At 34.3% G+C, this 24,957-nt stretch overlaps 2 protein-coding genes and 1 pseudogene across 4 annotated transcripts; all 3 read left to right on the top strand.

Moving 5' to 3' along the window:
- Nucleotides 1–7,004: 7,004 nt before the first annotated feature.
- LOC139893876 (bifunctional riboflavin kinase/FMN phosphatase-like) lies at nt 7,005–11,692 on the top strand. Of its 3 annotated transcripts, none has more exons than XM_071877067.1 (11): nt 7,005–7,128; nt 7,878–8,003; nt 8,343–8,529; nt 8,710–8,840; nt 8,958–9,027; nt 9,149–9,214; nt 9,628–9,782; nt 9,918–10,013; nt 10,574–10,725; nt 10,818–10,901; nt 11,321–11,686. In XM_071877067.1, exons 2-11 carry the CDS (start codon nt 7,937–7,939, stop codon nt 11,468–11,470), a joined length of 1,158 nt encoding a protein of 385 aa, XP_071733168.1. In that variant the 5' UTR covers nt 7,005–7,128; nt 7,878–7,936; the 3' UTR covers nt 11,471–11,686. The 3 variants fall into 3 exon arrangements, with proteins under 3 accessions (XP_071733168.1, XP_071733167.1, XP_071733169.1); XM_071877066.1 differs by having other exon boundaries at nt 7,029–7,185; nt 11,321–11,682; XM_071877068.1 differs by lacking the exon at nt 7,005–7,128 and having other exon boundaries at nt 7,922–8,003; nt 11,321–11,692.
- Nucleotides 11,693–13,076: 1,384 nt separating this feature from the next.
- Nucleotides 13,077–15,991, top strand: LOC139890220 (inactive leucine-rich repeat receptor-like serine/threonine-protein kinase At1g60630; annotated as a pseudogene).
- An 8,121-nt stretch (nt 15,992–24,112) lies between these two features.
- Nucleotides 24,113–24,526, top strand: LOC139890219 (uncharacterized). The gene has a single exon (XM_071873116.1). The coding sequence runs from the start codon at nt 24,113–24,115 to the stop codon at nt 24,524–24,526; it is 414 nt and encodes a 137-aa protein (XP_071729217.1).
- The last annotated feature ends 431 nt before the right edge of the window (nt 24,527–24,957 follow it).

Raw genomic sequence — 24,957 nt, 5'->3', positions numbered from 1 at the left:
GTTTTGGTGACTACACTTGGTACGGTGTAGTGAGATTTCATAATAAAGGGAATATGCGACGTTGATTAAATGTTAAGTATGGTTACCAAGTGCTCAACCACTTAGAAGGCTTTACATACACTTGCGAGTGTATTATGTTTATGATTATGAAATCTTGTGGTCTATTAACGTATTGAAATGATTGTTATGATAAACCTATGAACTCACCAACCTTTTGGTTGACACTTTAAAGCATGTTTATTCTCAGGTACGAATTAAGTCTTCCGCTGTGCATTTGCTCAATATAAGGACATTACTTGGAGCTGATCATCGCAATGGGACCAAATGTTGATGACTTCGTCCAGGTGGATTAGGACGGGTCCTTTCATCATGCTCAAGCGAGTTCATTTTCAACACCCCGGTTACTGAAAATCCAGGAAGCGTCATTCAGGACTTTTGAAATTCCCGACATTCCTACGTGAGTTATTACTTATATAACTTTATAGATATCATTTGTGTTATGTGCTTATGTGCTTCGATTCAGAAATTCCGGACATCTCGAATTGTGATTCGGAAGAAGTCTTTTCCGACTCACGAAGATTCTCAATAGTTTCAAAGACATTCTTACGTCATTACCCTTACAATATTATTAATAAATATTATATTCTCGTACTATTTTTAGTACACCCCTTTTTGAAATTATTTTGATTTATAAATTCTGGAAAACGACACTTGTTTTATATCCATAAATATTTTGGAGTAGTGTTGTAATGGAAGCATGAGTTAGTGTAATATAATGACAGTTGATCGATGTTATTATATTACAGTAAGTCATGCGGAAGTTCTAATGGAACGTGATGGGGGTAAAACTTGATCAACCTTACCTTCACCATGTACCATGTTACATGATCCCTTTATTTTCTCTACTGACATCTGAATATACTGATACTCTATACGTGACATCATTTGAATCACACGTAATTTCCTTCTCATCTTTGTTATATCATACTTGCACTCCGAACCATTTATTCAAAGGTATTCGTTATCAAAGAAATATGATCTCGTTTTGCCCAACTTTCATACTTAACTACAAGATTCTCGGTCTTACTATGTCAAGACGAACATTCCTATCCTCACTTGTTTCCTAAACGCAGTTTAATCGCACCAACCAAAATTTCGGGACGAAATTTTCTTTAACGGGTAGGTAATGTAATAAACCGACTTTTTCAGTTAAAAACTTAACAACCATTTATTAAATTTAATGATTTTTCCAAGCTAATTTTTTTTTTATATATTTAAGAACAGACTACTTTTGATATGTGTTAATTTATCACTAGAAATTTTTGAAGATTAGTAATAATAAAGTTAAAAATTGAAACTACTAACTTATAAAAGATATATAAATACTTTATATATATATATATATATATATATATATATATATATATATATATATATATATATATATATATATATATATAATAAACTGATAAATAAAAATATATAATAAATGATTAAATTGAATTTCAACATCACTAGATTCATATCTATTTCTAGTTACAATTTAGATCTAGGTTGTAAGAAATTTTTATACTACTTTTTAATATTCTTTTTAAAACACTAAGGTTAGTGAAACCAGGAAAAATGTCTTTTCAGACAACGAAACGTATGAATACTTATTTTAAATAATAATTTATATAATAATTAAGTTTTAAAAATCATTTTAATTAATTAGGATATTCTTAAATTAAACTTGAGAAAAATTAGTTTAAACATTCATGTTTCAATAAAGGACAAATATTTATTTAATGTAAAATATAATAAATAAGTATTTTATGAAACACACAAACTAGGTATGACGTCAAGAGTTTAAAAGATTTCAAACAATATAGATATATATAATTTTTATAAATATAAAATTAACCAATTCTTGAATCATATTAAGATAAAATACATTGGATTTTAGCTAGCGGATAAAAATTTAATTATAATCCGTGACTATATAGTATAACCCGTGACTACCTAATTAAAACCCGTGACTTACCTAATCTAATTATATACCCGATCCAAATTCATTTCATCAGACACACATGTACACACATTCTTCCTCCTTTAGAACACCCATTACTATTCATCATCATCATCAATCTTTCATCCTCAAGAACACCTTCAAGAAATCGATTGATCATAAAATTGTTTACATATTCGCATTCCTCTCGAAGAGCTCTGCACATCTATACCAACAATTTCTTGATTAGAGTAAGTTTCAAAAACTCTAAATTTTGGGTTTTCATGTTTTTGTTACATATTAGGGTGGATATAGTGTCTAGTGCTCAAGTCCATGTTTGTATGCTTGATTTTAGTCGATAATATGATCGTTTGTTGAATTATTGTTAAATCCCGTTTTTATATTGTATGATACTGATATGAATATGTTATAATCAGTATATAAAAGTTATATAATTGAATAGCTCTTGAAAAATAGTTAATTTTTCATATAGATATTGCATGAATTCGATTTCTAGATCAAAAGTTATGATTAATTGAATTCGGTTTGAAAATTCGTTTTTGAAATTGAGATTCTGGAAAATTTGAGTTTACAATCTGTTCTTGACATGATGATATTTGAGTAGAGCTTAAAAAATTATTAAGTTTTCATTTAGATATCGCGCGGATTCGATTTGTGAGTCAAAAGTTAGGATTAGAATAAGGTACCTTTCGGATAGGCTGAAAAAGTACGTTTTTGACATGGTTAACGAGGTGTAATTAAAAACCTGGGTTGATAGGATTGTAGACGTCGAAAAGCTATTGAATTTAGACTCAAGAATCGGGTCATTTCAATTTTTCTTGAACCCTATACGCTCGTTCAAAGTTTGGTACATTTTAATAAAAATGCTGTTTGAATTCTGAAAACTGCACGAACCACTGTTAATATTTTCTGTAACTGGGTCTGATCTGGGTCGTACCAGGTTATGGGAATTATTTTGTAGATTCTTCACTTAAAAAAGCCGCATCTCCAATTGGCGGTGACTGATTTGGAGTTGCGGTGATTTTTCTAGAAATCACAGAAGTTGCTGCTGTAAACCGCGTTTTAAACTTGTGTTTTTGCAGGTATTTCGTGTTATAAAAATAATGACCAATATTAGATACTTGAGACTTTTTGTTATAAACTTAATACACTTATATTAACTATTTCATATAGTGTGGTGTGTTCTAAAGTGGTAATTTTGTATAAGTATAAACTATGTAATTTAAACCGCCCGTTTGGACACTTGACCCGTTTGAGCCTAAAAATGTCAAAATGGGAAACGGTCAACTTGGACACGTCTGATATATCAATTTAAGTAAGTTTGAAGATTGTAATGTTTTAAAAATGAGTTTTGGCATGTTTTGGTCAAAATGGGTATTTATGACCCATTTGGGTCATACGTGTCTACTTTGACCAATATGCGAAATTTTGAGGATCAAAGGTATGTAACACGTCTAAAATATCATTTTTAAACTTATGACATGATTTTTACATGCTCAAGTATTATAGTTTGGAATTTGAGTTGTCAATGGAATTTTTTTTATTATTTTAGTGAAAGTGTCAAAATGACTCTCGTGCTCACTTTGTAGGCTCGTAAATTGTAAATGATTAAGTTATGGTGAAAGCTATTAATTGGGTCAGAAATTAGATATGAGATGCTTCAAAATGATATAAGATATGTATGATTTTTGTCGAGTCAAAACTAGTTTAAAACGAGCATGAAAACAAGATGTTGGGGCTGACTTTTAGTCTTGGTTAAGTGTCAAAAATGACTCCTGGGCCTACTTTGTGGACTTGTAATTTGAAATCAGTTAAGTTTGGATAAAAACTATTATTTGGTATTGAAAGTATTTACGACAAGCTTTAAAACGATATATTATATGTATGATTTTGTTGAGGCTAAACAAGTTTAAAACAAGCATGAAAATGGTTAATTGTTGCTGATTTTGAACACAGCATTTTATCAGCAGTACATTTTATCAGCAGTTTATGTTTCGGGAGGCTGTTTTCGCGATGCCATAACTTTAAAACCGTAACTCCATTTTTGTCAAATAAACTGTCTATAGAAAGGTGGGATGACATACTTTCCAATGGTCATGACCTAAGGTATTATATCAAATTTGGTGGGACCCGGAATCAGCTGCAAAATACTAAAAAATACATATATGTAAATAATATAAATTTTTCTAAGTAAAAATGAATAACTTAAGTTTGACCTATGTTTGACTAATTGACCTACTTGTGTAATTTTATGCGGTTGTTGACTTGTGTTAATCATGTTGACTGTGTTTGACTTGCGTTTGACTTACATTTGACTTACTTTGACTTGCGTTGACTTTTGTTGACTTTTGCTAAATTTTGCTAAATTTATGAGTCGGACTTGAGCAATAGGACTATACGAACCCTATGACCTGACCTAGCTTGTTAGACATTTATTAACCAACATATATTCTTTAGGATGAGGTCTACGGTTACTTGCATTCCGAGTATTGGTTACATCTACGTGAATTGTTTATTGGGCTACATAGGTGAGTTTCATTTACTCCCTTTTTAATTGCTTTTGCAATATATATTTTTGGGCTGAGAATACATGCGCTGCTTTTATAAATGTTTACAAAATAGACACAAGTACTTAAAAATATATTCTACGTTGAGTTGTACCACTGGCATATTTCCCTGTAGCTTGGTAACTACTATTTACATGAGGTATTGTAAACGCGAATCCTGTTGATAGATCTATCGGGCCTGACAACCCCAACCGGACTGGACGACCAGTATTCAACGGTTGCACAGTACTTCGTTTTGGTGACTACACTTGGTACGGTGTAGTAAGATTTCATAATAAAGGGAATATGCGACGTTGATTAAATGTTAAGTATGGTTACCAAGTGCTCAACCACTTAGAATGCTTTACATACACTTGCGAGTGTATTATGTTTATGATTATGAAATCTTGTGGTCTATTGAAACTATTGATAACTGTTGTTATGATAAACCTATGAACTCACCAACCTTTTGGTTGACATTTTTAGCATGTTTATTCTCAGGTTTTTCAAAAGTGCTTCCGCTGTCTGCTTGCTATTTGCTCAAAGTGCTGCATGGAGTCTTTTATGCCATATTTTCAAAAAGACATTGCATTCAAATATTATTGTTATAATTTGTTATTAAATAAATTGATGATTTAGTCATTTTGTATAAGTTGTCATATATATTTGGGATATGTCTATATTTTGGTAAACTTTCTATGTATAGAAAGTATTTTTTTTAAAAAAAAAAAAAAAATGAATGCAATGTTTTATCAAAACGTATCATATAGAGGTCGAAACCTCGCTGTGGGACCGTAGATAACGTACCGCGTCAATAGCGATTTTGACGGGTCGTTAGATGTTTGAATTTACGTTTTGAAACTTAATTATGCGTTTTAGATAACTATAATTAAATAATCAGCTATAGCAAAACATGTTATCCATTAATGGTGTTTGACTTTGATTAAGCAGTTTGATAACATATAATAAAATAATCAGATTTATAAGTGTTTGGTAAATTAAATTATTTGATATTTAATGAGTAATTAGTGGAAAAATAGGCAACAAAAGAAAAGTTGAATATCACGTTTGCTTTTTCATATTCACGTCTTGAGTCTCTCAAAGTAATTAATTGTATATGCATTATCCATAATCTATATATTTGTATTATATGTATTTATGTATACATGTATTTCAGGTGATAATGAATATATTTTATGAATGTAAATTCTCATTGGGGATGATATCAGGTCGGGTTTGGGTAATCCCAGACCCAAACCCAATTAAAAAACTCGTCTTAAACTCGGACCCGGATGTGCTAGGTCCCCATTTAGTTATTAGCTAGCAGGTAAACGGGTTTTTCCACGGGTATCCGGGTTCCCCATTTACTTACGAACTATCGGGTAAACGGGATTTTTCACGGGCAGTCGAGTATTTTTTGGGTATACGAGCCATGTAATATGGTATACAAGACGAGTAATCGAGTTTAGGGGCCGGATTATCGGGTTTAGGGACCCGGTATATGAATTTGGTTCTTTTTCGGGTATATGGGCCGGTTAATCGAGTTTGTGTCTAAAACCACCCCCGGACCCAAACCTGTAAAAAAAATTAAAAACCATCTCCATACCTGGCCTTAAAGCCATTTACCCAACCCAAGCCCAAACCTGATCTAATACATCAAGTTTCGAATTTTCCCATCGAGTACAATTTTTTTACCAACCTTAATTCTCATCCATTTCATATTTACTAATTATCCATATACATATTCACTACATGTTCTCATCCTTTAATTTGTCCACTTTTGTTCATTTGTTTTTTTTTTATTTCTTCATATTTGCATTTCTTCTTGTTTGTTGCTTTTGGTTGTTGTCTTTGACTTGATGTGGGTTAAGTTCTCATGTACATGTATTTTGTTGTGTATTTTTAGTTTAGTTTATTTGATGGTCTCAGCTCTTAGATTCGTTTAATTTGTTTAGTTTGAGTCCGAGTTTCGTCTCTCGTTATTTATAGGTTTGTGTGATCTTTTATCGGTTGATAATTGTGTCTTGTTATATGAGTTTCCTTTTCAGAAAAAACACATATTAATGTTCATATTCATTCTTAGACCATGCGTTACGGGTATACACCCACGACATGGGTTGATGATGAGACAAAAAACCACACCACATTTTGGTGCTACGGAGCGTGAGTTTGGAGCATGACTGAAATATGAGTGTGTTTTCAACGTAAGAAGTAATTAGCGTAAGTGATTTTGATTGATTGTTTTTTTAACCAAGTTTGATATGCTATTTTTATTCCCGTTTTACCCAATATACCAATTATATTTTTACAAATTAACATTACACCTCTCAACCATACTTTAACTTACACAACTGTAACTTCGTAAAAGAAAAAAAGAAAAAAAGAAAAAAAGAAAAAAGAAAAGAATAATCACCACACCCGCACATCAACCTACACCATTTACGTAATACACCATAACTGGTGGTCTTATTATCAATCGGTGGATCCATCCCTAAGCACAACATTCTTTCCAATATAACCGTTTTGTTTTATCAGTCGGATTTCACGGCCGTCACAGACGGCAACTCCGGCGACGTACGGCCTCGCCATCGTTAATCATCAATTTCCTATACTTCTTGCAGTAGTAATTGCGTTAGTTTAACTCTTTGCATTCTCTTTCCAAGTTTCTTTTAATTCGGAAGTATGAATTTGTACAATTTCTATGTGTCAAACCCTAACAATTAGATTCATTTGATGCTTGCATTTAAATGATCGGTTTCAATACTTTAGAGCTTAATTGCTTTACTTGTTATAACGCACAATAGGTATTTGATGAATTGCGCTAGTGAATTTTATCCGGACCTTAATTTTAATTTTAAATTACCTGTAAATATCAATTGAATCTATATCTATATATATATCTATATATTGATTAATTCGTGTCCGGGTTAGTTTTCTATACGGTTTATGGTCTTACTGAATTATGGAAAAGCCTATAAGCTCAGTTTTGGTATAAATTCACTTTCGGCGGCTTATGAGCTTTTAAGCTTCAGCTTATGGCTTATTATAGCCCACAAACTCAAGTAGGTATGCTCATAAGCTGTTAAAAATGTTCTTATCGGTTTCTGTCAATTTCGCTTAGCTCGTACGGGGTGAAGGAAGTTTACCTTAGGCCTTTACCCAAACAGACCTTGAATACGTGACTTCAGATTATGGGTAGTACCGTTAGTTTATGACTTTCTGTTGTGGTGATCTTTATAATGCTGTCATAAATGATTCAATATATATATATATATTGTTTTTTTTTTTTTTACTTGTTTAAGCTTTGTGAATTGCTGTTGCAGAATTTTGTGAGTGCAACACTAGAATCTTGTGGAAGAGCCTGCTCCTGAAAATTTGGATAATGAATTGTATAAGGAAACTGGTTTCGTGTGTGATTCTCGATTTGGATGGAACGCTCGTAAATACTGGTAAATTGTATTTTCTTGAATGTCTTTGATTTGTATACTTATCTTTGTTTTCAGATGCGTAGTCGGAGCTTAAGATTCTACTGAAAAACAAATAATAAATTTTCAGTTTATTGTATTACTTCCCTTCACCCCTCCCCCGATCATGGATACATCTATTGAGCATATTGGTAAATTGTAAAATGTATATATGTATAGTATAGTATTAGTTTTCTTTTAGATGTGGACTTTGTACTTTTTCTTTAGAATGACAAGTTTCTTAAATAGTTAAAGATATTTAAAAATATTGTGTGCTCGTTATGAACTTCAATGTTGTTATATGAAATCTGCCAACTATGACAGATGGCATCGTGAGTGAAGTTTTGAAAGTTCACTTGGTTAAGTACGAGAAGAAATGGGATGGGAGAGAGGCTTTAAAGATTATTGGGAAAACGCCTATAGAAGCTGCAGCTGCTATTGTGGAAGATTATGAACTTCCTTTATCAAAAGAAGACCTGCTATCTGAAATTACTCCGTTGTTCTCTGATCAGTAATTAACCCCATTCTTGTTGTTACTTTTCATTTGTTTAGCAAAATTTTGGATTATATGATATAATAACCAAGTTATGAAAAGTTAAGTTGAATGGGAGTATCTACTTTTAGACAATCTCTATCATTTAGTATCTGATCTGATTATGTTATGTTATGCTATTCAAATTCAAATTGTTAGATGGTGCAAACTTAAAGCGCTACCAGGTGCCTATCGTTTGGTTAAACATTTGAAAGGACACGGAGTGAAAATGGCATTGGCTTCCAACTCTCCACGAGATAGCATTGAAACAAAGATAAGCTATCATCCTAGTAAGTGAAAATTTATCTTTGGTAAACACGTCAAATTTGTTATGCTTGCACCATGGATTTTTAAATAGATGTCATTTACCAGTTTTGAGTTGTTATCTCACTAGTTACCGTTTGCAGCTTGGAAAGAGTCCTTTTCAGTCATTATTGCTGGCGATGAAGTAAAATCAGGCAAGCCATCTCCTGAAATGTAAGATGAATCATGTTGAGTTGATCTGGCTTATTTGTGTGTGTTTTTTTCCTCGCTTTTTGTTTGTTCAAGATATATGATTTTCGGGTTAAACTGCTATTGTACATATTTCCTTTATCAGATTCCTAGAAGCAGCCAAGAAGCTAAACGTTGATCCTTCTGAGTGTCTCGTCATCGAAGATTCACTGTGAGTTAGCTAAAGAACTGATGTCTTTTAAACTGTATTTCGGGTAGTTAGATTTCATTTTGGTATCTTTTGTTTCGTTGTCCAGTGGCAGTTGAAATAGGTTATAGGTCCCTAGATATTGCATCACTCAAAGTAATCAAATGGTTTGTGGAACCATTACTAACCATTGATTTCAGTGGTAACTTTAAGATCTCCTATGTTGTACAGAAGAGCCAAATATCATTCAGAAAACTATATTGCGTTCACCCTTTTATTTATCTAAGTTACAATACAGTCCATTGACGTACACAACTGCTATGTTAGTTGAAATATTATCAGTCTGAAGATCTTCAAGCAAACTTTTTTTTTTTTTTTTTGGCTTACAAACTATTTCCTTTACATAAGTTAAGTAACAATGATTTGTTACATGTCAGACCGGGTATTACTGCTGCTAAAGCTGCTGAAATGGAAGTGGTTGCCGTTCCATCTATTCCAAAGCAGCCTCATCTTTATGCTACGGCAGACGAAGTGATCAATTCGCTCCTTGACTTACGTCCTGAAAAGTGGGGCCTCCCTCCATTTGAAGATTGTAAATATCTCTCACTGACTAATTCTTTTTACCGTATATTCACTTAATTTCGATCTCTGTCTTGTTTTTTGCTAGCTTTAGTCTACAACTATACTGTAAGTCATCTTCATGACATTTGTTGTTTAAATCTTTCAGGGATAGATGGTACGTTACCCTTAGAACCTTGGCATATTGGCGGTCCCGTCATCAAAGGTTATGGTCGTGGCTCAAAGGTTCTTGGAATACCAACAGGTTCCTACTATTTTTTATGATGTAATTATGTCTCTGCTCTGCGGAGGTGGGAAATTGGACAGGTCATGTAGGTTTGGTAATCGGCCAAAATGGGTTAGTTAGTTTTACATGTCCAAAACACTTTTGCACAAACACACTTATTTTGAATATATTTACTTGTTTTACAAAGAAAATGGTATAAAATATTAATTACTAAAACTCTGTTCCTTTGCTAATAAATTATTTTGTCAATAACATTATGTTTTTGTTTGAAAATACACATCACGCGACTTTCAACCTGTTCTGTCGTGTCTCCTTTTAAACTATTTTTTTAATTTAGTTCACCTGTTAGAGATAAAACATAACGCGAATCTACACATTTTATAAGTGCTGGCTCAAATTTGCCATCTCAATAGCTATCTATCTTGCAATCATAATTAGCTCGTACTCGAGTCTGGCGGACCCCAAGTTAATCGGTCGAAGCTCTGCTTGCGATAATCCTCAAATTTTTAAAAGACCTATGGTTTGGAAATTTAACTACATTGAAGTTCTAATGATCACGACTCTCTTTAATGTTTCAGCTAATTTGTCAGTGGAAGGGTATGCAACTGTCGTATCTGAACATCCGGCCGGTGTATACTTTGGTTGGGCCAAACTATCTACCCGTGGTGTTTACAAGATGGCTATGAGCATTGGTTGGAACCCATACTTCAATAACACCGAAAAGACCATAGTGAGTTTATTAGCAACTTTTTAAACCTAATAAAATCTTCAAATCATCAGTTTCTAAACCATGTTTTTTTAATCCTCCCTTTACTAATTTAGGAACCATGGCTGCTTCATAAGTTTGATGAGGATTTCTATGGTGAGCAGTTGGATCTTGTTATTGTTGGCTATATTCGGCCCGAGGTATGCCCCCTTCGCCTTGAATAATTTCTCTTATAGAAAACATTATGGTGTCGTTTGTTTTTCAGTTTGTAAATATTATTATGTCTTATTTCTATGTCCTATGTCCTATGTCCGCGCGCTCGCATACGTTTTTACTGCACGCTGTTTTTTCCCCTCAAGACATAAGATAAAATGTCTTATTCTGTCCGTCAACTCGCAGACTTAGAAATATGTTTCTAAGTGCCGACATTTAGGCCACATTTTCTTTACAAACGTGGTCCGCAGATCTTCAAACAAAAATATCCAAAAAAAACTGTCTCATAGCACCATCAAAACCTATTTATAACACTAAGGATTACAACAATCTAATTCGTAAGGAGCAATTATATATTTGCGAGTGTCACTTACAAGTTACGATTGTTATGATTGGACAATGACAGGCAAATTTTTCATCCCTCGAAAGCCTTGTTGCAAAAATACACGAAGATGGTAAAATTGCTGAGAATGCACTGGAACTTCCTTTATACGCCAAGTACAAAGATGAGTCACACTTCAAAAGCATTGCACTTGGTCACAATAGTCATTTGTGACATTGATTATATTTGCTTCCAAAAATTAGTTTGAGCAGACTCCTAATATAAACATACACGTATGTGTACCACTTATGATTTGATGGTGAGGTATACTTCGAAACACCATTTCAATTTAAACTTAAAAACGTGTAAAAATACTTTCACCATCCATTTTTATATAATCTTTAATATTGAGTAATAAAATAAATAAGTGAATACTAGTTTAAAGAAATATATTGAACTTGTTCAATGAGATTCATTGGTGGACATTTGCATTGGATCCCTTGTTATTTTCTCACTTCCATAAAAACTGCTTAGATTAGTACGGAGTTATATTGACTGGTCCAGGATATAAATTTTCCTTTCTTTAAAGTTTCTACTTATTTATTTATTTTTTTAAGAAGAGAAATACTCGTATAGAAACGATTTCGTTTCAAAAGAAAAACATCATTAACAGAAAATACAAAAGGATAAGGGGGTAAAACGGGAAAACTCACGCTTAAAAAGCAACCAAGTAAATAAAAAAACTAACTATAATTGAGTATTCTTAACATCCCGATAAAAACTTATACAAACATATATTTTTTTGAAATGCAAGTTGTTGGCATTACCCAGAGGGGGTATGAACCACCTTCATGATCATTTGCCACGCACACATGCGTTTTTAGGAGGAAACTCAAATCGCATTGCAGGAACCCGATCCTTAAACCATCCTGAGGGGCAAGCGGATATTGTTTGAATAATGAATGGAACCGAGAGAAAACCCCCTTGAGGTCAATCTGAAGCTCCATATTTGAAGCTTTATATTTCAGACATATTAATTAAGAGGATGAACTGAGTGAGGCTCGAACTCACGACCTCAACCTCAGCCCCAAACACAAGGAATGATGATACCAACCGAGCAAGAAACCGAATAATGGACGGAAATACAAGGAACGGAACCAACCGAAGAAAACACATGACGCACCATAACAATTAACTTCGAGGACCTTCCCTTTTCAATTTTTTATTGACCGTCTATTTAAAAGAATTTTTCCTGAATTGATTTTCAATCTTGTAATATAACATCTTAACGAATCCATCACCCGATACGCTTTCACCAACCAACCGTATTGTCATATTATCGAATGACGCGAAAATCTCCATGAACATATTTCCTCTTTCAAGGATGAGCCCACCATATCACATCAATAAATGGGTATTGGTTATGGGGAAATCACATGGACACCCACTCAACTTTTTGTACATTACCATAACAAACAACACATACACACACAATATTTTCTTAACCATTTGTCAGCATCATTTCACCGTTTCAACAACAGTAGCAATTCGCCGGTTCTTGCTTCAATCATGTTTCCATGCTATTTTCCATGTTTCATTCGCAAAAATGCTTCTTTTCATTTAAACTCCAAACCCATTACTGTATATAACGACACTGAATTTCTCAACAAATCTTTGCCAACTCAAACTACATCCAAAAAAGTTAAATCTTTCATTTCCCCTTGATTTTTAGTAAATAAAAAGCTTCAAATGAAGTAATCAAAACCTCTTTAATTTTGTTTCCAACTTTACGAAAAACCAAAGATAACCCAATTTCCTGTCAAGATTATATGAATAAATAATGCATTACAAAGCTACTTTCTTTCTTCTATTTTCTTTACTTTTACAATGTGTGTTATGTAGTGATAAAGACACACTTCTACTATTAAAATCGTCAATCGATCCATCAAATTTGTTACAATGGAAAGGAAATGAATTTTGCAAATGGGAAGGTATTAAAGAATGCTTAAATAACAAAGTATCAAAACTTGTTCTTGAAAATAAGAACTTAAGTGGCACATTAGATACAAATATAATTAGCCAATTGGATCAACTTCGTGTTTTAAGTTTAAAACAAAACTCGATTTCTGGTCAAATACCTGATCTTTCTAACTTAACCAATCTTAAATCACTTTATCTTTCTTACAATAAGTTTTCCGGCGAGTTTCCGGCGTCTCTCACCAATCTCCACCATCTCAAAACCATTGTTCTCTCCGGTAACCATCTTTCCGGCCCATTCCTGATTCATTAGTGGAGTTACAAAGATTGTACATTTTTTACTTAAATGACAACAATTTCACCGGAAAAATTCCACCTTTAAACCAAACCACTCTTAAATACCTAAACCTGTCTGACAACCAACTTTCCGGCGAAATTCCGACGACCGGAACTTTGTTACAGTTCAGCTCAACCTCATTTTCCGGTAACATTGACTTATGCGGCGAACCCATAGGCATTTCATGTGGGTTTTCTCCGATGACCGGAAATCCGTCTCCGGCAATTACCCCGGTCACCGGAAAATCATACAACCGTCAACGGGTCATAAAGATTATAACAATAATCACCGGTTTTATTGGTGAGTTTTCAATTTTATGTGTTTTGATCACTTTTTTGATACTAATCTTGAGAAATGGAGAGAAAAACAAAAAAGGGCGTGCCGGAGTTATAAAAACAAAATCACCACCGCCGGCGACGGCAGCAGACGGCGGAGGGAGTGAGAACGGTCGGCATTCATGGGACGGTGAAAATGGTGGTGGCGGACGGATGTTGGTGTTTTGTGGCGATGGAGGTACAACGGAGATGAATTATCAGTTGGATGATTTATTAAAAGCGTCGGCTGAGACACTTGGAAGAGGTACAATGGGGAGTACGTATAAAGCTGTGATGGAAACTGGGTTTATAGTGACTGTTAAAAGGCTAAAAGACGTCACGTGGCTCAATCTTGATGAGTTTTGCAGACACGTGGACATGATTTGGAAGTTGAGGCATAAGAATTGGGTGATGATTCGTACACCACCTATTTTTAGCCATGCACCACCAAACATGCTTTACATTGTTGTACTGTACAACCCTGTAAAGCATGTTTGGTGGTGTACGGCTAAAAATAGGTGGTGTACGAATCACTCCCCATAAGAATTTGGTGCCACTACGAGCCTATTTTCAGTCTAGAGGAGAACGATTGTTGGTGTTCGATTATTTCCCTAATGGCAGTCTGTTTTCTCTCATTCACGGTATATCGTTCATCACAAAAGTTTTTGGCGTTAAAATTCATTACGGAATAAAAAACTAGTTTGTCAAATTTGCTATTGACTTTTCAAAGTTTTTTCTTTATCAACTTTTACTATAAATATTTTATTTTGTGTTAGACTCGATCTATCGTAGCGCCAATTTTACCTGTCAAATGAGGTGGAATGGTCGATCTATCTTAGCGTCAATTTTACCTGTCAAATGAGGTGGAATGGGTTTTGACGTCCCTGACGCCATTAACGGGCATTAAAGTTTAACACAAAGGGACGTCAGTCAAATTTTTGACGGAAGGGTGCGAATTTAACCAACCCATCATGCTTTATAATTAATATATTTTTGCTATTTATTTATTTTTTTCATCCAATTTCTAACAAGATTTTATCACGTCACCCTACAAATATTTGACACAAAAATTTGACAATCAGGGTTAACGGAGGTCAAATACAGTCACAGTCAAAAACTCACTTTTCATCAAAAAGTGCACAATTCGACTCTAACATCACAGTTAGGTTTAGAAGAAGTCTTGAAAAGTCAATAGTACATCTTTGTAGTGAGACGGAGTATATGTTAGCTGTAAGTCTCGTAATTATTAAAAAATGATGCATAACCCCAAATGGGTGGTTGAGTGGTTGGGTGCTTGGGAATCTCCAAAGGAGACTCAGGTTCAATCCCCACCAACCTCACCTTTCAAAAAAAAAATAAAATAAATAAATTGATGCATTATGATACATTGTGCTCCATTATCAGTAATAATTGTATCCAATGTTATTATGAGGTACGGAGTATTTGACTGTTAACTATTTGCTATGTATGAGTTTTGGATTATGATCTGTTTATGCAGGGTCGAAAACATCAGTTCGAGGCAAACCTCTTCACTGGACTTCATGCCTTAAAATCGCAGAGGATTTGGCTACAGGACTTGTTAACATTCACCAAAAGCCGGGCCTTATCCATGGAAACATTAAATCGTCCAACGTTCTCTTGGGCTCTGATTTTGAATCTTGTTTCACCGATTACGGCCTCATATCGTTAAAAAACCCCAACTCTGTTGACGAATCAAGTGAACTTTCGTGCTTCTACCGTGCCCCCGAGTGTCGTGGCTTCCAAACACCACTGTCCCAAAAAGCTGATATCTACAGCTTCGGTGTTCTTCTATTAGAGCTCCTAACGGGCAAATATCCGTCTCAGGAACTTGTTTCAGAAAATGGGTCGGACCTTGTTTCATGGGTCAAGTGCCTAAGAGAGGAAGAAAGTGAGTCTAGTGGGAAATTTGTAGCTCTTTTGAAAATTGCAATGGCTTGTGTATCGATGGATCCGGAGAGCCGGCCCGTGATGAAAGAGGTATTGCGGATGATTATGGAAATAAGAACGGAAACAACTCGTTTATCTTCGAATAGCAGTGACCATTCACCTGGAAGATGGTCGGATACGGTTCAAAGTGTGCCAAGAGATTATCATCAGAGCATATGATTGTGTGTAGCTTTAATTTGTTAATATCATGTTGTGCTGATGTGCTCTAGGAACAATTTTTGTATGGGTCAAAAAAGGTCATGACCTAAACATTTTAGACTTGAACATGTTTAATATGACCCATTTTGAGATTACACAACAGGAATCTACCAATACACAAGTAAATGAACCAAAATTACCACTTGTATAAAAAAAAAAAAAAAAAAAAAAAAAAAAAAAAAAAATGAGAAAATGGTTACATCCCCTTTGCTAATTAATCATCACTCATACAATAGGAACATTGTTCTTTTATGGTTACACTTTGAGGTAAGTAGCAAGCTAAACATTCTTGGCTTTTCGAAAATGAAGTTCTACAAACTATCTTATTTTGGGTTTTGATCCAAATAGGCAATCAATACAGTTTGGTAGAAAAAAACCCCAATAGTGTACCTATTTACTAGTTTTTTGAGGACCATAAACTCAAAGAGTGAACTTGTTGCCCATTGACTTTTAGATTTTACTTTATACTTGGAGGAACTTAAAAATGGGTAAAAAAAAATCCTTCACCAACAACCAGGCTCTTGTTTCATATCCATCTGGTTCAATTGGTGAACATCATTGTCTGTTAGTTATCAAAGATAACACAACCAAAATGCAGATATTAGAATTTCATTAATGCAAAGTATTTGTGGATTCTCAACCCGTCTACTAATAAACGGGTCGATACAGGTTACATATATTCCGTAAAGGTCAAATTGACTAAATAAAATACATAAAAAGGAATCAGGTCAAATGGGTTGTAAGTTGCCAAACATAGCCTCATGTAATTCTTCTACATGCATCCTCAGAAGTAGTATATTGCTATTGCGAATACCAGAGGTTGTAAACTACATGAGATTTTAAATGTCGTGTTACATTGGTTGTATTTTGATGTCAAACAGATTCGACGTTGAAATGGGTGATTTGGTGTATAACTTGTGTGTTTTGGAAATGTGTCAATATTGTTCAAAATGTGCAGGTATGATGCCTACGTTACTGCGCGCTGCGTAGTTTGTCAGCGTGCCACGCAGTATAAGGTGAACTGGGACCAGTAGTTGAAGTTGTTGCTGATGTCTGATTTCAGTCGTACTGCGCGCTGCGTAAAATTTTGGGGCGTCACGTGGATGAGAATACATGCAACTTTATAAATGTTTTACAAAATAGACACAAGTACGCGAAACTACATTCTATGGTTGGATTATTATACCGAATATTGCCCCTGATGTCAGACAGCAATTTTTTTAAAAAAATAAAAAAATAAATAAGGTCGTTTTTCGAATGCAGGTCAAGGTTCGTTTCACAAGACATCCCCTAGAAAACATAAAAGTCGGTTCATTACTTCTAAAGAGAAGGGACCACGTTATAAAGTTTTTTCAATGCATACATGAGAGGGTTGTCTGTACCTCAACCCCCAATTATGTTGTAGATTTGTTGGAGTTGCCCAAAGGTCCCAACAACAATGTTGCAACAAAGCCCAATGCTAAAACTGCAAAACAGTAGCTAAATATAAAAGAGGCGATCGTGAATTATAAAGCAATCGTAATTGGAATGAGAGTTTAAACAAATATCATGTATATACGATTTAAAACACTGCAAATTATAATAATAAAATATACATATGATATTATCAAAATCCGAACTTAGTGGTGATTACTTTAATTTAATTTCTTCCCTTGTTTTAGTTATTTTACATAGTCTCAAAGTATTGTTTAATTTTAGTTATCGATTCCATAATGTAGTTAAACACTATTGATAGAAGTTGGTCCCGATTAATTTAGGGGAGGTCAGGAGTTCGACCCCCCGTTGGCTACATATTAATCCACAATGTCATCTCTGTAATGAAGTTCCACCCATGTCACCTTTCCCACATCACGTTGGGGGTAAAGGGGATGGGGGTTTTACCGTCCATGCTCTGTATGGGATTGGTGCGGGTTTTCTCCTGGGCACGCAGTTGGTGGGTGGGTATAACTGTGTAGAAGATGAACTCATAGGTGGTTAAGTCTCCTGGGTGATCCTAACAGTTTTTTTTTTAAAAAAAAAAAAAAAAAACTATTGATAGGTTAGATACAAAAATAGATTAGAGATACTAATATACTTAGCCAACGGTTTATATAAACGTACTTCTACAATCAAATTCCAATAATGAGATCAGGCCCAATTATAATTGGCCAAAATAAAAAAATTGGGTAATAAGAATAGGCCCAATTGAACTTGGGTCAAATTTGGCATTACAAAGTAATGAGAACGGGGCTTCAAAATTTCTCCCTATTCACACACAAAAAGTCCATCCACATATGTTGTGCACATGAGGTCGCCTTTAGGGGATGTTTTACAACGAACGTCCCTCCTAAACACCCCATGAACGTCCCTCCTAAACGCCCCATGAACGCTCATCAGAAGCGTTGTACATCGTTTTAATGGTAATGGTGTCAACAGACGCACTATAAGTGATATAGGGGTAATAAGGTAAAGGAATTGCCTATCTTCGAAAGTGTATACTTATTTATGGCAAATAAAATGGAAATGTGAATGCTTATATTCAGACGGATGGAGTATGTGTTTACACTATATTGGGTTGATTAAGTTGGTTGAATTTTTTAACTATACTCGCTCAAGTCATATAAAAGGTCGGTATCACTAATTATATTCTCATTAGACTATTTGTTATAGGAGGGGGAATAGATTGGTTGTGTGAGTTTTTTTTACGAAGTGGCGGTGTAAATTTGAATGTTTGTTTGAAGTGTTGTGATGAGTTAACGAAATATACTTATGAATAGCAACACCAATCGTAGCTTTAGTATATATGGTTAATAGGATAAAATAATTAAATTAAATAATAATGAAAATTAACTAATCAGAAGCAAGCAACGTAAGTTGTTCCTTTCGTGGAAATACAACATACGGCCAAAAAATTGTTTGGGCCACTCCCCATAACAGAAAATTGTTGTCGTTGATTTTTGCCAACAAAGCAACCCACGCTAGTAGGTGCTTTGCGTAACAAACAACCTTATATTAATGTATTGTTCTCGTTATAAGTGTCAGTAATACTATTTTATTCGTTAAAAAGAATTTAGTAGATATATATGATATATTATATCAACATGTACTTTCATACATGTTGATTTTACGTTCAATTTTTAAAAGTCGACAATTCCATAGCGAAACGTGGAGATGCACATATATTATAATGTTAATTTAAAATAACATTTAAATCTTTCACGGGTTATACCTTTTAGTTCGACTCGAGTTGAGCTTCAACGACATCATCGTTAGCCACGAAATAATTTTACAAATTAAACGCAATAAAATACATTGAAAACCGAACCCACAGCGCGAAGCGAGGGTTCGAAAACTAGTTGGGAAGAATTAAGTATAAACTAATTTTATTATTGAATCCAAACTGTTTTTATTAAAAACAAACTCATGCACGCTATACGAATTATTTTACGAATATATACAGATAGCCACCTCAAAACTTGAACCAACATCCTCGTTTTTTTTTTTTTTTTTGGAATTGCAAAATTTTTATTAAAAAACTACACTCCCCCTAGTAAGGCACTAGAGGAAGAGGATCAACAATTACAGTAGTTTTACAAGCCAAGTGTTCCAATTGAGATTACATTTGCTTCTACTAATAAGCCAATTAAAAACATAATTTTTAATAGAGTCAAAAAGTAAATCTTTCTTTAACCGAGACGATCCAAATAGCACTCCGTTCCTGTACCTCCATATATGCCAAAGAAGACATCCAACAATCGCATACAATCGAGTATTAGAATCCACCGTGAGGTGGATGGTCGTGAGCCAAGAATTCCAGTTCGACCATGACTGAAAAATCAGGATATTTAAGTCGACCCAAATGCGGATTTTAGACCATAATTCCAATGCAAGTTGGCATCCGAAAAACAAGTGATCCCCTGATTCGATCCGGCCATCACAAATGGGATACCTAATCTCTTCAATCTCCATTCTACGTTTGGAAAAATTTAGTCTAGTCAGTAATCTATCCCAAGCTAAGCGCTATAAAAAGATGTTCACCTTCTTAGGAATTTGTTTGGCCCATTTAACATCGATAATTGTGGACGGTAAAATAATGTCATCAATTTTATATATATATATATATATATATATATATGTATGTATGTATGTATGTATGTATGTATGTATGTATGTATGTATGTATGTATGTGTGTGTGTGTGTGTGTGTGTGTGTGTGTGTGTTATATCCCAAGCTAAGCGCTATAAAAAGATGTTCACCTTCTTAGGAATTTGTTTGGCCCATTTAACATCGATAATTGTGGACGGTAAAATAATGTCATCAATTATATATATATATATATATATATATATATATGTGTGTGTGTGTGTGTGTGTGTGTGTGTGTGTGTGTGTGTGTCGCATACATTGAATATACCATCTTTAGAAAGAATCCATTCCCATGTATTAGTAGCTTCACGAATAGAACATTGCCCAATTTCATTTATTAACTGTTGTAGAAGCGCTATATTCCGAGGACCAATAGAATTTCTGGCACATTCCCATGTCCATGTATTATTAATTAACCGATCACTTAACAAACAATTGGGGTTCACATCAAGACGCATGAGACGACTATATTTAGATTCTTGAGTTTCGTTACCTCTCCAATTATCTTTCCAAAAACGTATTGATCGACCATCTCCCACTTTCACCCGTAACGTATTCCGTTGAATAGAACCTGAGGCTTTCAATTTTATATATAATTTTACAATTGATGACCATACACCAGAGCCTCTTAAGTTATTTTGCAAACCTCCATCTCTTCCATATATAACTTGAATCAGCACTGCCCAATTAGACTCTCGATTTACGATAAACCGCCAAATCCACTTAAGTAGCAATGCATGGTTAAAGGCACGAATGCTTCCGATAGAAAGACCACCATTTTCTGACGATGCCAAGACTTGATCCCAACGGATCCAATGCATCTTACGGTTATCATTCGTACTACACCAAAAAAATGATGCTCGAATATTCTCGATCTCATTGATTACTGTTTCGGGGCATCTAAAAAGAGAAGTAATAAATACCCATAGAACGAAGGACCTCGATATTGCTAAGCTAGTGATTCTTTAATGGATTCAATGCAAACTCGCAAACTATAATCACTTTTTTTATACATGTTTCTATGCTAGGTATTAAACTAAGCACTATATTTGAGCCGAATTTTTTCTTTTTGAACGAAAATTTTCTTTTTTGGATAAATGTCTATCTCCAAAAATAACTATGAAGTTAATATTATACACACGTGGCATACTAAATCAATATTCTATAATCGAATACATTTTTACATTGAAACGTTTTTGACCCCCAACAATACGTTCAAACCAAACTCGGTCTTTAATGATGTCTCTTTCTAAATTAGAACAACAAAGTACAGCTTTTAACCACAAAACAGGGTCTTTTGGGTTAATATAGTATAACAAAGTCAATCCTTGTTCGGTTCCTTCCATTGACAGATGCTCAAAAATGATACACAATTCAATTCTCTCTTCGTAAATACTTGCCTTTCAAAAAAAATAAAAAAAAAATAACCATCTATAAGATGTAACCAGCAAAAGGAATGAAAAATAGCCGTCCAAAAACAACATAGATGATGACAAAATATTGAGAAACAAATTGCCGTCCAAAATTAGAAATTATGTTATAGATGAATTCAAATACGCCCACAACCGAATAGTCAATGCCAATGTACATTTGTAATCTTTCGATAAGTATCCTTAAGTCGTGCGCTTGTGCTGTTGCGAAAGCGAAACTTGGAATACAAAGATTTTGACGATTGTTACGTTGAAAGATACTGTTTTGGACTACGTTCTTGACAAGATTTGAACACTAATTTAGTTTGTAGGTTTTAGCTAAACGTGTTTGTTCCATGACTCATGCTTGAAGCTCGTTCGATATTTAAATTTAAATGAAGTTTGAAAAGGAGGTTGACTTTCACGGTTCATAATATATTTAGTGCAATCTCATATTCAGAACCCGGAATTCCATTTTCACTGCTTTTGGAGATATTCTAGGACTTGCTCTTTTTTTTTATTTTTAAGGTGATATTTCTAGGATTTAAGTAGACATGACATTCTAGGACTTACTAATTGGAACTTACTGTAAATGCCGTGATACGTGTTACTCATCAACAATTTATACAATGAATCTCAATTAAAATACTAATTATGGACTAACTAATTAAATATCAAGTTATATACTAATTATTATATACCAATTTATATTTCTAACTTTTGTCAAAAAAAAATTAAAGTGAAAAGAAGCAAAAATACACGTCCACAAAAATACACGTCCACATGAGGATGTGTTGATATTGAACGAGCGATGGCAAAAGCATACTTAAGTAGATGGTTGGTCCTTATGGTAAGGGATGAGGACCAACCATTAGACCATTTGTAACAGTTGCAAAAAACGCCTCAGCTCGCACACGTGGAGCTCAAGAAACGTCACACCCAACCGTAATGTTGCGTCTCTTGAAGGCGTTTGTGGAGCACCCGTTCGAATGAAACGAGGCAACAAACGGGTCTTTCTTCCACGTGTCCTAGTCTAGGTGGTTGGCACCATTGTAGCCGTTGAACATAAAAAAAAAAATAAAAAAAAATTCAGTTTTTATTTTTCTATATATATATATTACCAATCTATTTTAATTTTATACATACAAATCCTACTTTCATTCTTATTTTCTTATCAAATTACATACAACATACAATTTTAATTTGTTTACAATGGATAAAGCATTCAAGATGCTCGAGTTTCTTATTGATGATTCCGATGATGAAAAAATTATTAGTTTTGTTAATAGTTTAACGAAAAAAGAAGTCGATGGAGAGGCTAGTAGTTCGCGAGTCCCTCGAACTCGGGTTTATATTCCTAGGGATCGTGAAGATGAGGCTATAAGGTTATACAATGATTATTTTGCGGGTTCACCGGTGTATCCGGAAAAAAAAAATTAAGAGACGTTTCCGAATGAGTCGTCAGTTATTTCTCTTAATTGTCGAAGGTATATCTAACTTTAATAGTACCCATTGTTGCAAAACACCCCGTCTCGAGCCGTCTCGACGCCTGTCTCGACGGTTTGGTGACTAGTCCGTCCCGTCTCGAAGAAAACCGACTAATATGACGGTCAACGGTCAAAATTCGGGTCAAAGTTGAAAAAAAATCGGGTCAAAGTCGGTCAAAATTCAGAAAAGTCAGAAAATCGGTAAAATATATCGTATTTTAGTTTGAATTTTTTGTATTAAATTAACAGCGATAGCAATTATGGGTACAAATTAATTAATTAAAGTTTTTAGCTTTAAAATATGTATACATATATGCATTTTTATACTTATATATTTAAAAGTCAACTTTGGTCAACGTCCGTCTCGACCCCCGCCTCGACCCCGTCTCGAACGTCTCGACCTTTTTAGGACTTGACCGTCTCGACCCCGTCTCACGTCTTTTGCAACCTTGATTAGTACCGATATTCCTGATTATTTTATGTATTTTCCGATCATCCTGATGCAACCGGCTGTCAAAGTTTGACGATTTTCTAAAAGTGTACAACGTCCATACGTCAAATGGTGTATGGAACTACACCCGATTTGTTTGACGATTTTTATAAAAATTGGTGAGAAAACGACTGCCTTATGTCTTGAAAACTTTTGTCAATGCGTATTTCATTTGTTTGCTAGACAGTATTTGCGAAAACCAACTACCGAAGATATTGCTAGACTTTATAATTTTCACACACAAAACCATGATTTACCGGGTATGCATGATAGTATTGATTGTATGCATTGGGAGTGGAAGAATTGTCTTGTTGCTTAGCAAGGACAATACACATGAGGTGATCAAAAAGGTCCGTCTGATATGCTTAAAGCAGTCGCCTCACAAGATTTGTGGATATGACACGCATTTTTTGGTATGGCAGGTTTGAACAACAGCATTAACGTTTTAAATTTTTCACCATTGTCCAACACTATAAAAGATGGAACTGCTCCACCTTTATCATTTGATGTAAACAGGCGTCACTACGATAGAGGGTATTACCTAGGTGATGGTATATACCTAGATTGAGCTATGTTGGTTAAAGCGCCCAATAATCCAACTGACGAACCACGTAAAAAATTTAAACAGTTTCAAGAAAGTGCAATGAAAGATATTGAGCGTACATTTGGAGTAGTACAGGGTAGATTTGCAATGTTAAAAACTCTGACGAGATCTATAGACTTCAATAAAATTAGAATACATGTGTATGCTTGTATTGTGTTACATAACATGATTCAAGAAAACAACGGTTTTGTGATTGGACGGAGAGAAGAAAGAATGATACAAAGGAACCCACCACAACGGTTAGAAAGGAATTTGAGAGATCGAGATGCAAGGGTTGTGGAAATAAGAGTTATGCAAGTTCACAAACAGTTGGAGGCAGATTTAACCGAACACGTTTGGAACTTATCACCTTACTTTCGTACCGCTAATAATAATGAATAATTTGTTATGTATTTTTGTATTTAAATTGTGTAATTTTAATGTTTTAGTCATTTAAATTGATGCACTTTTTTTTTATATTGTGATTCCTTACTTAAAATACAGCCGTTTATTGCATTAATTCCTAAACGATTACATTATTTACTACACAGAACAACAACATAGTTCCTAAAATGATTACATTAATTCCTAACGGATATCTTCAACATACACGTTGTTCAATCTTCATAATCGCGAAGATCGTATTGTTGAAACCCTTTTGGAGATTCAGGTACAACTTCTTGATCACTGTCAACAATATTTTCGCTTTCATCCCTATATTCGATATAAAGCTTAAGTGTTTCATAACGTACCAAGGCTCGCCTACCAAAGCAAACCAATCGTGGTCATCTTCAAGTAGCGAGGTGTAACACCCGTTTTTCAGTTACACGTTA

Source organism: Rutidosis leptorrhynchoides, chromosome 2, assembly GCF_046630445.1.
Source record: "Rutidosis leptorrhynchoides isolate AG116_Rl617_1_P2 chromosome 2, CSIRO_AGI_Rlap_v1, whole genome shotgun sequence".
Classification (NCBI taxonomy): domain Eukaryota; kingdom Viridiplantae; phylum Streptophyta; class Magnoliopsida; order Asterales; family Asteraceae; genus Rutidosis; species Rutidosis leptorrhynchoides.
Note: the sequence above shows the minus strand (reverse complement) of the source record. Positions and strands in the feature narration are given on the sequence as shown.

What these genes read in the sequence shown, in the direction of transcription:
- LOC139893876 (XM_071877068.1), top strand. Translation starts at nt 7,937, where the DNA reads ATGAATTGTATAAGGAAACTGGTTTCGTGTGTGATTCTCGATTTGGAT. An exon ending in AAAGATAAGCTATCATCCTA is followed by an intron (nt 8,841 to 8,957) that starts GTAAGTGAAAAT and finishes TACCGTTTGCAG; the next exon opens with CTTGGAAAGAGTCCTTTTCA. An exon ending in TTGGCTATATTCGGCCCGAG is followed by an intron (nt 10,902 to 11,320) that starts GTATGCCCCCTT and finishes GGACAATGACAG; the next exon opens with GCAAATTTTTCATCCCTCGA.
- LOC139890219 (XM_071873116.1), top strand. Translation starts at nt 24,113, where the DNA reads ATGTTGGTTAAAGCGCCCAATAATCCAACTGACGAACCACGTAAAAAA.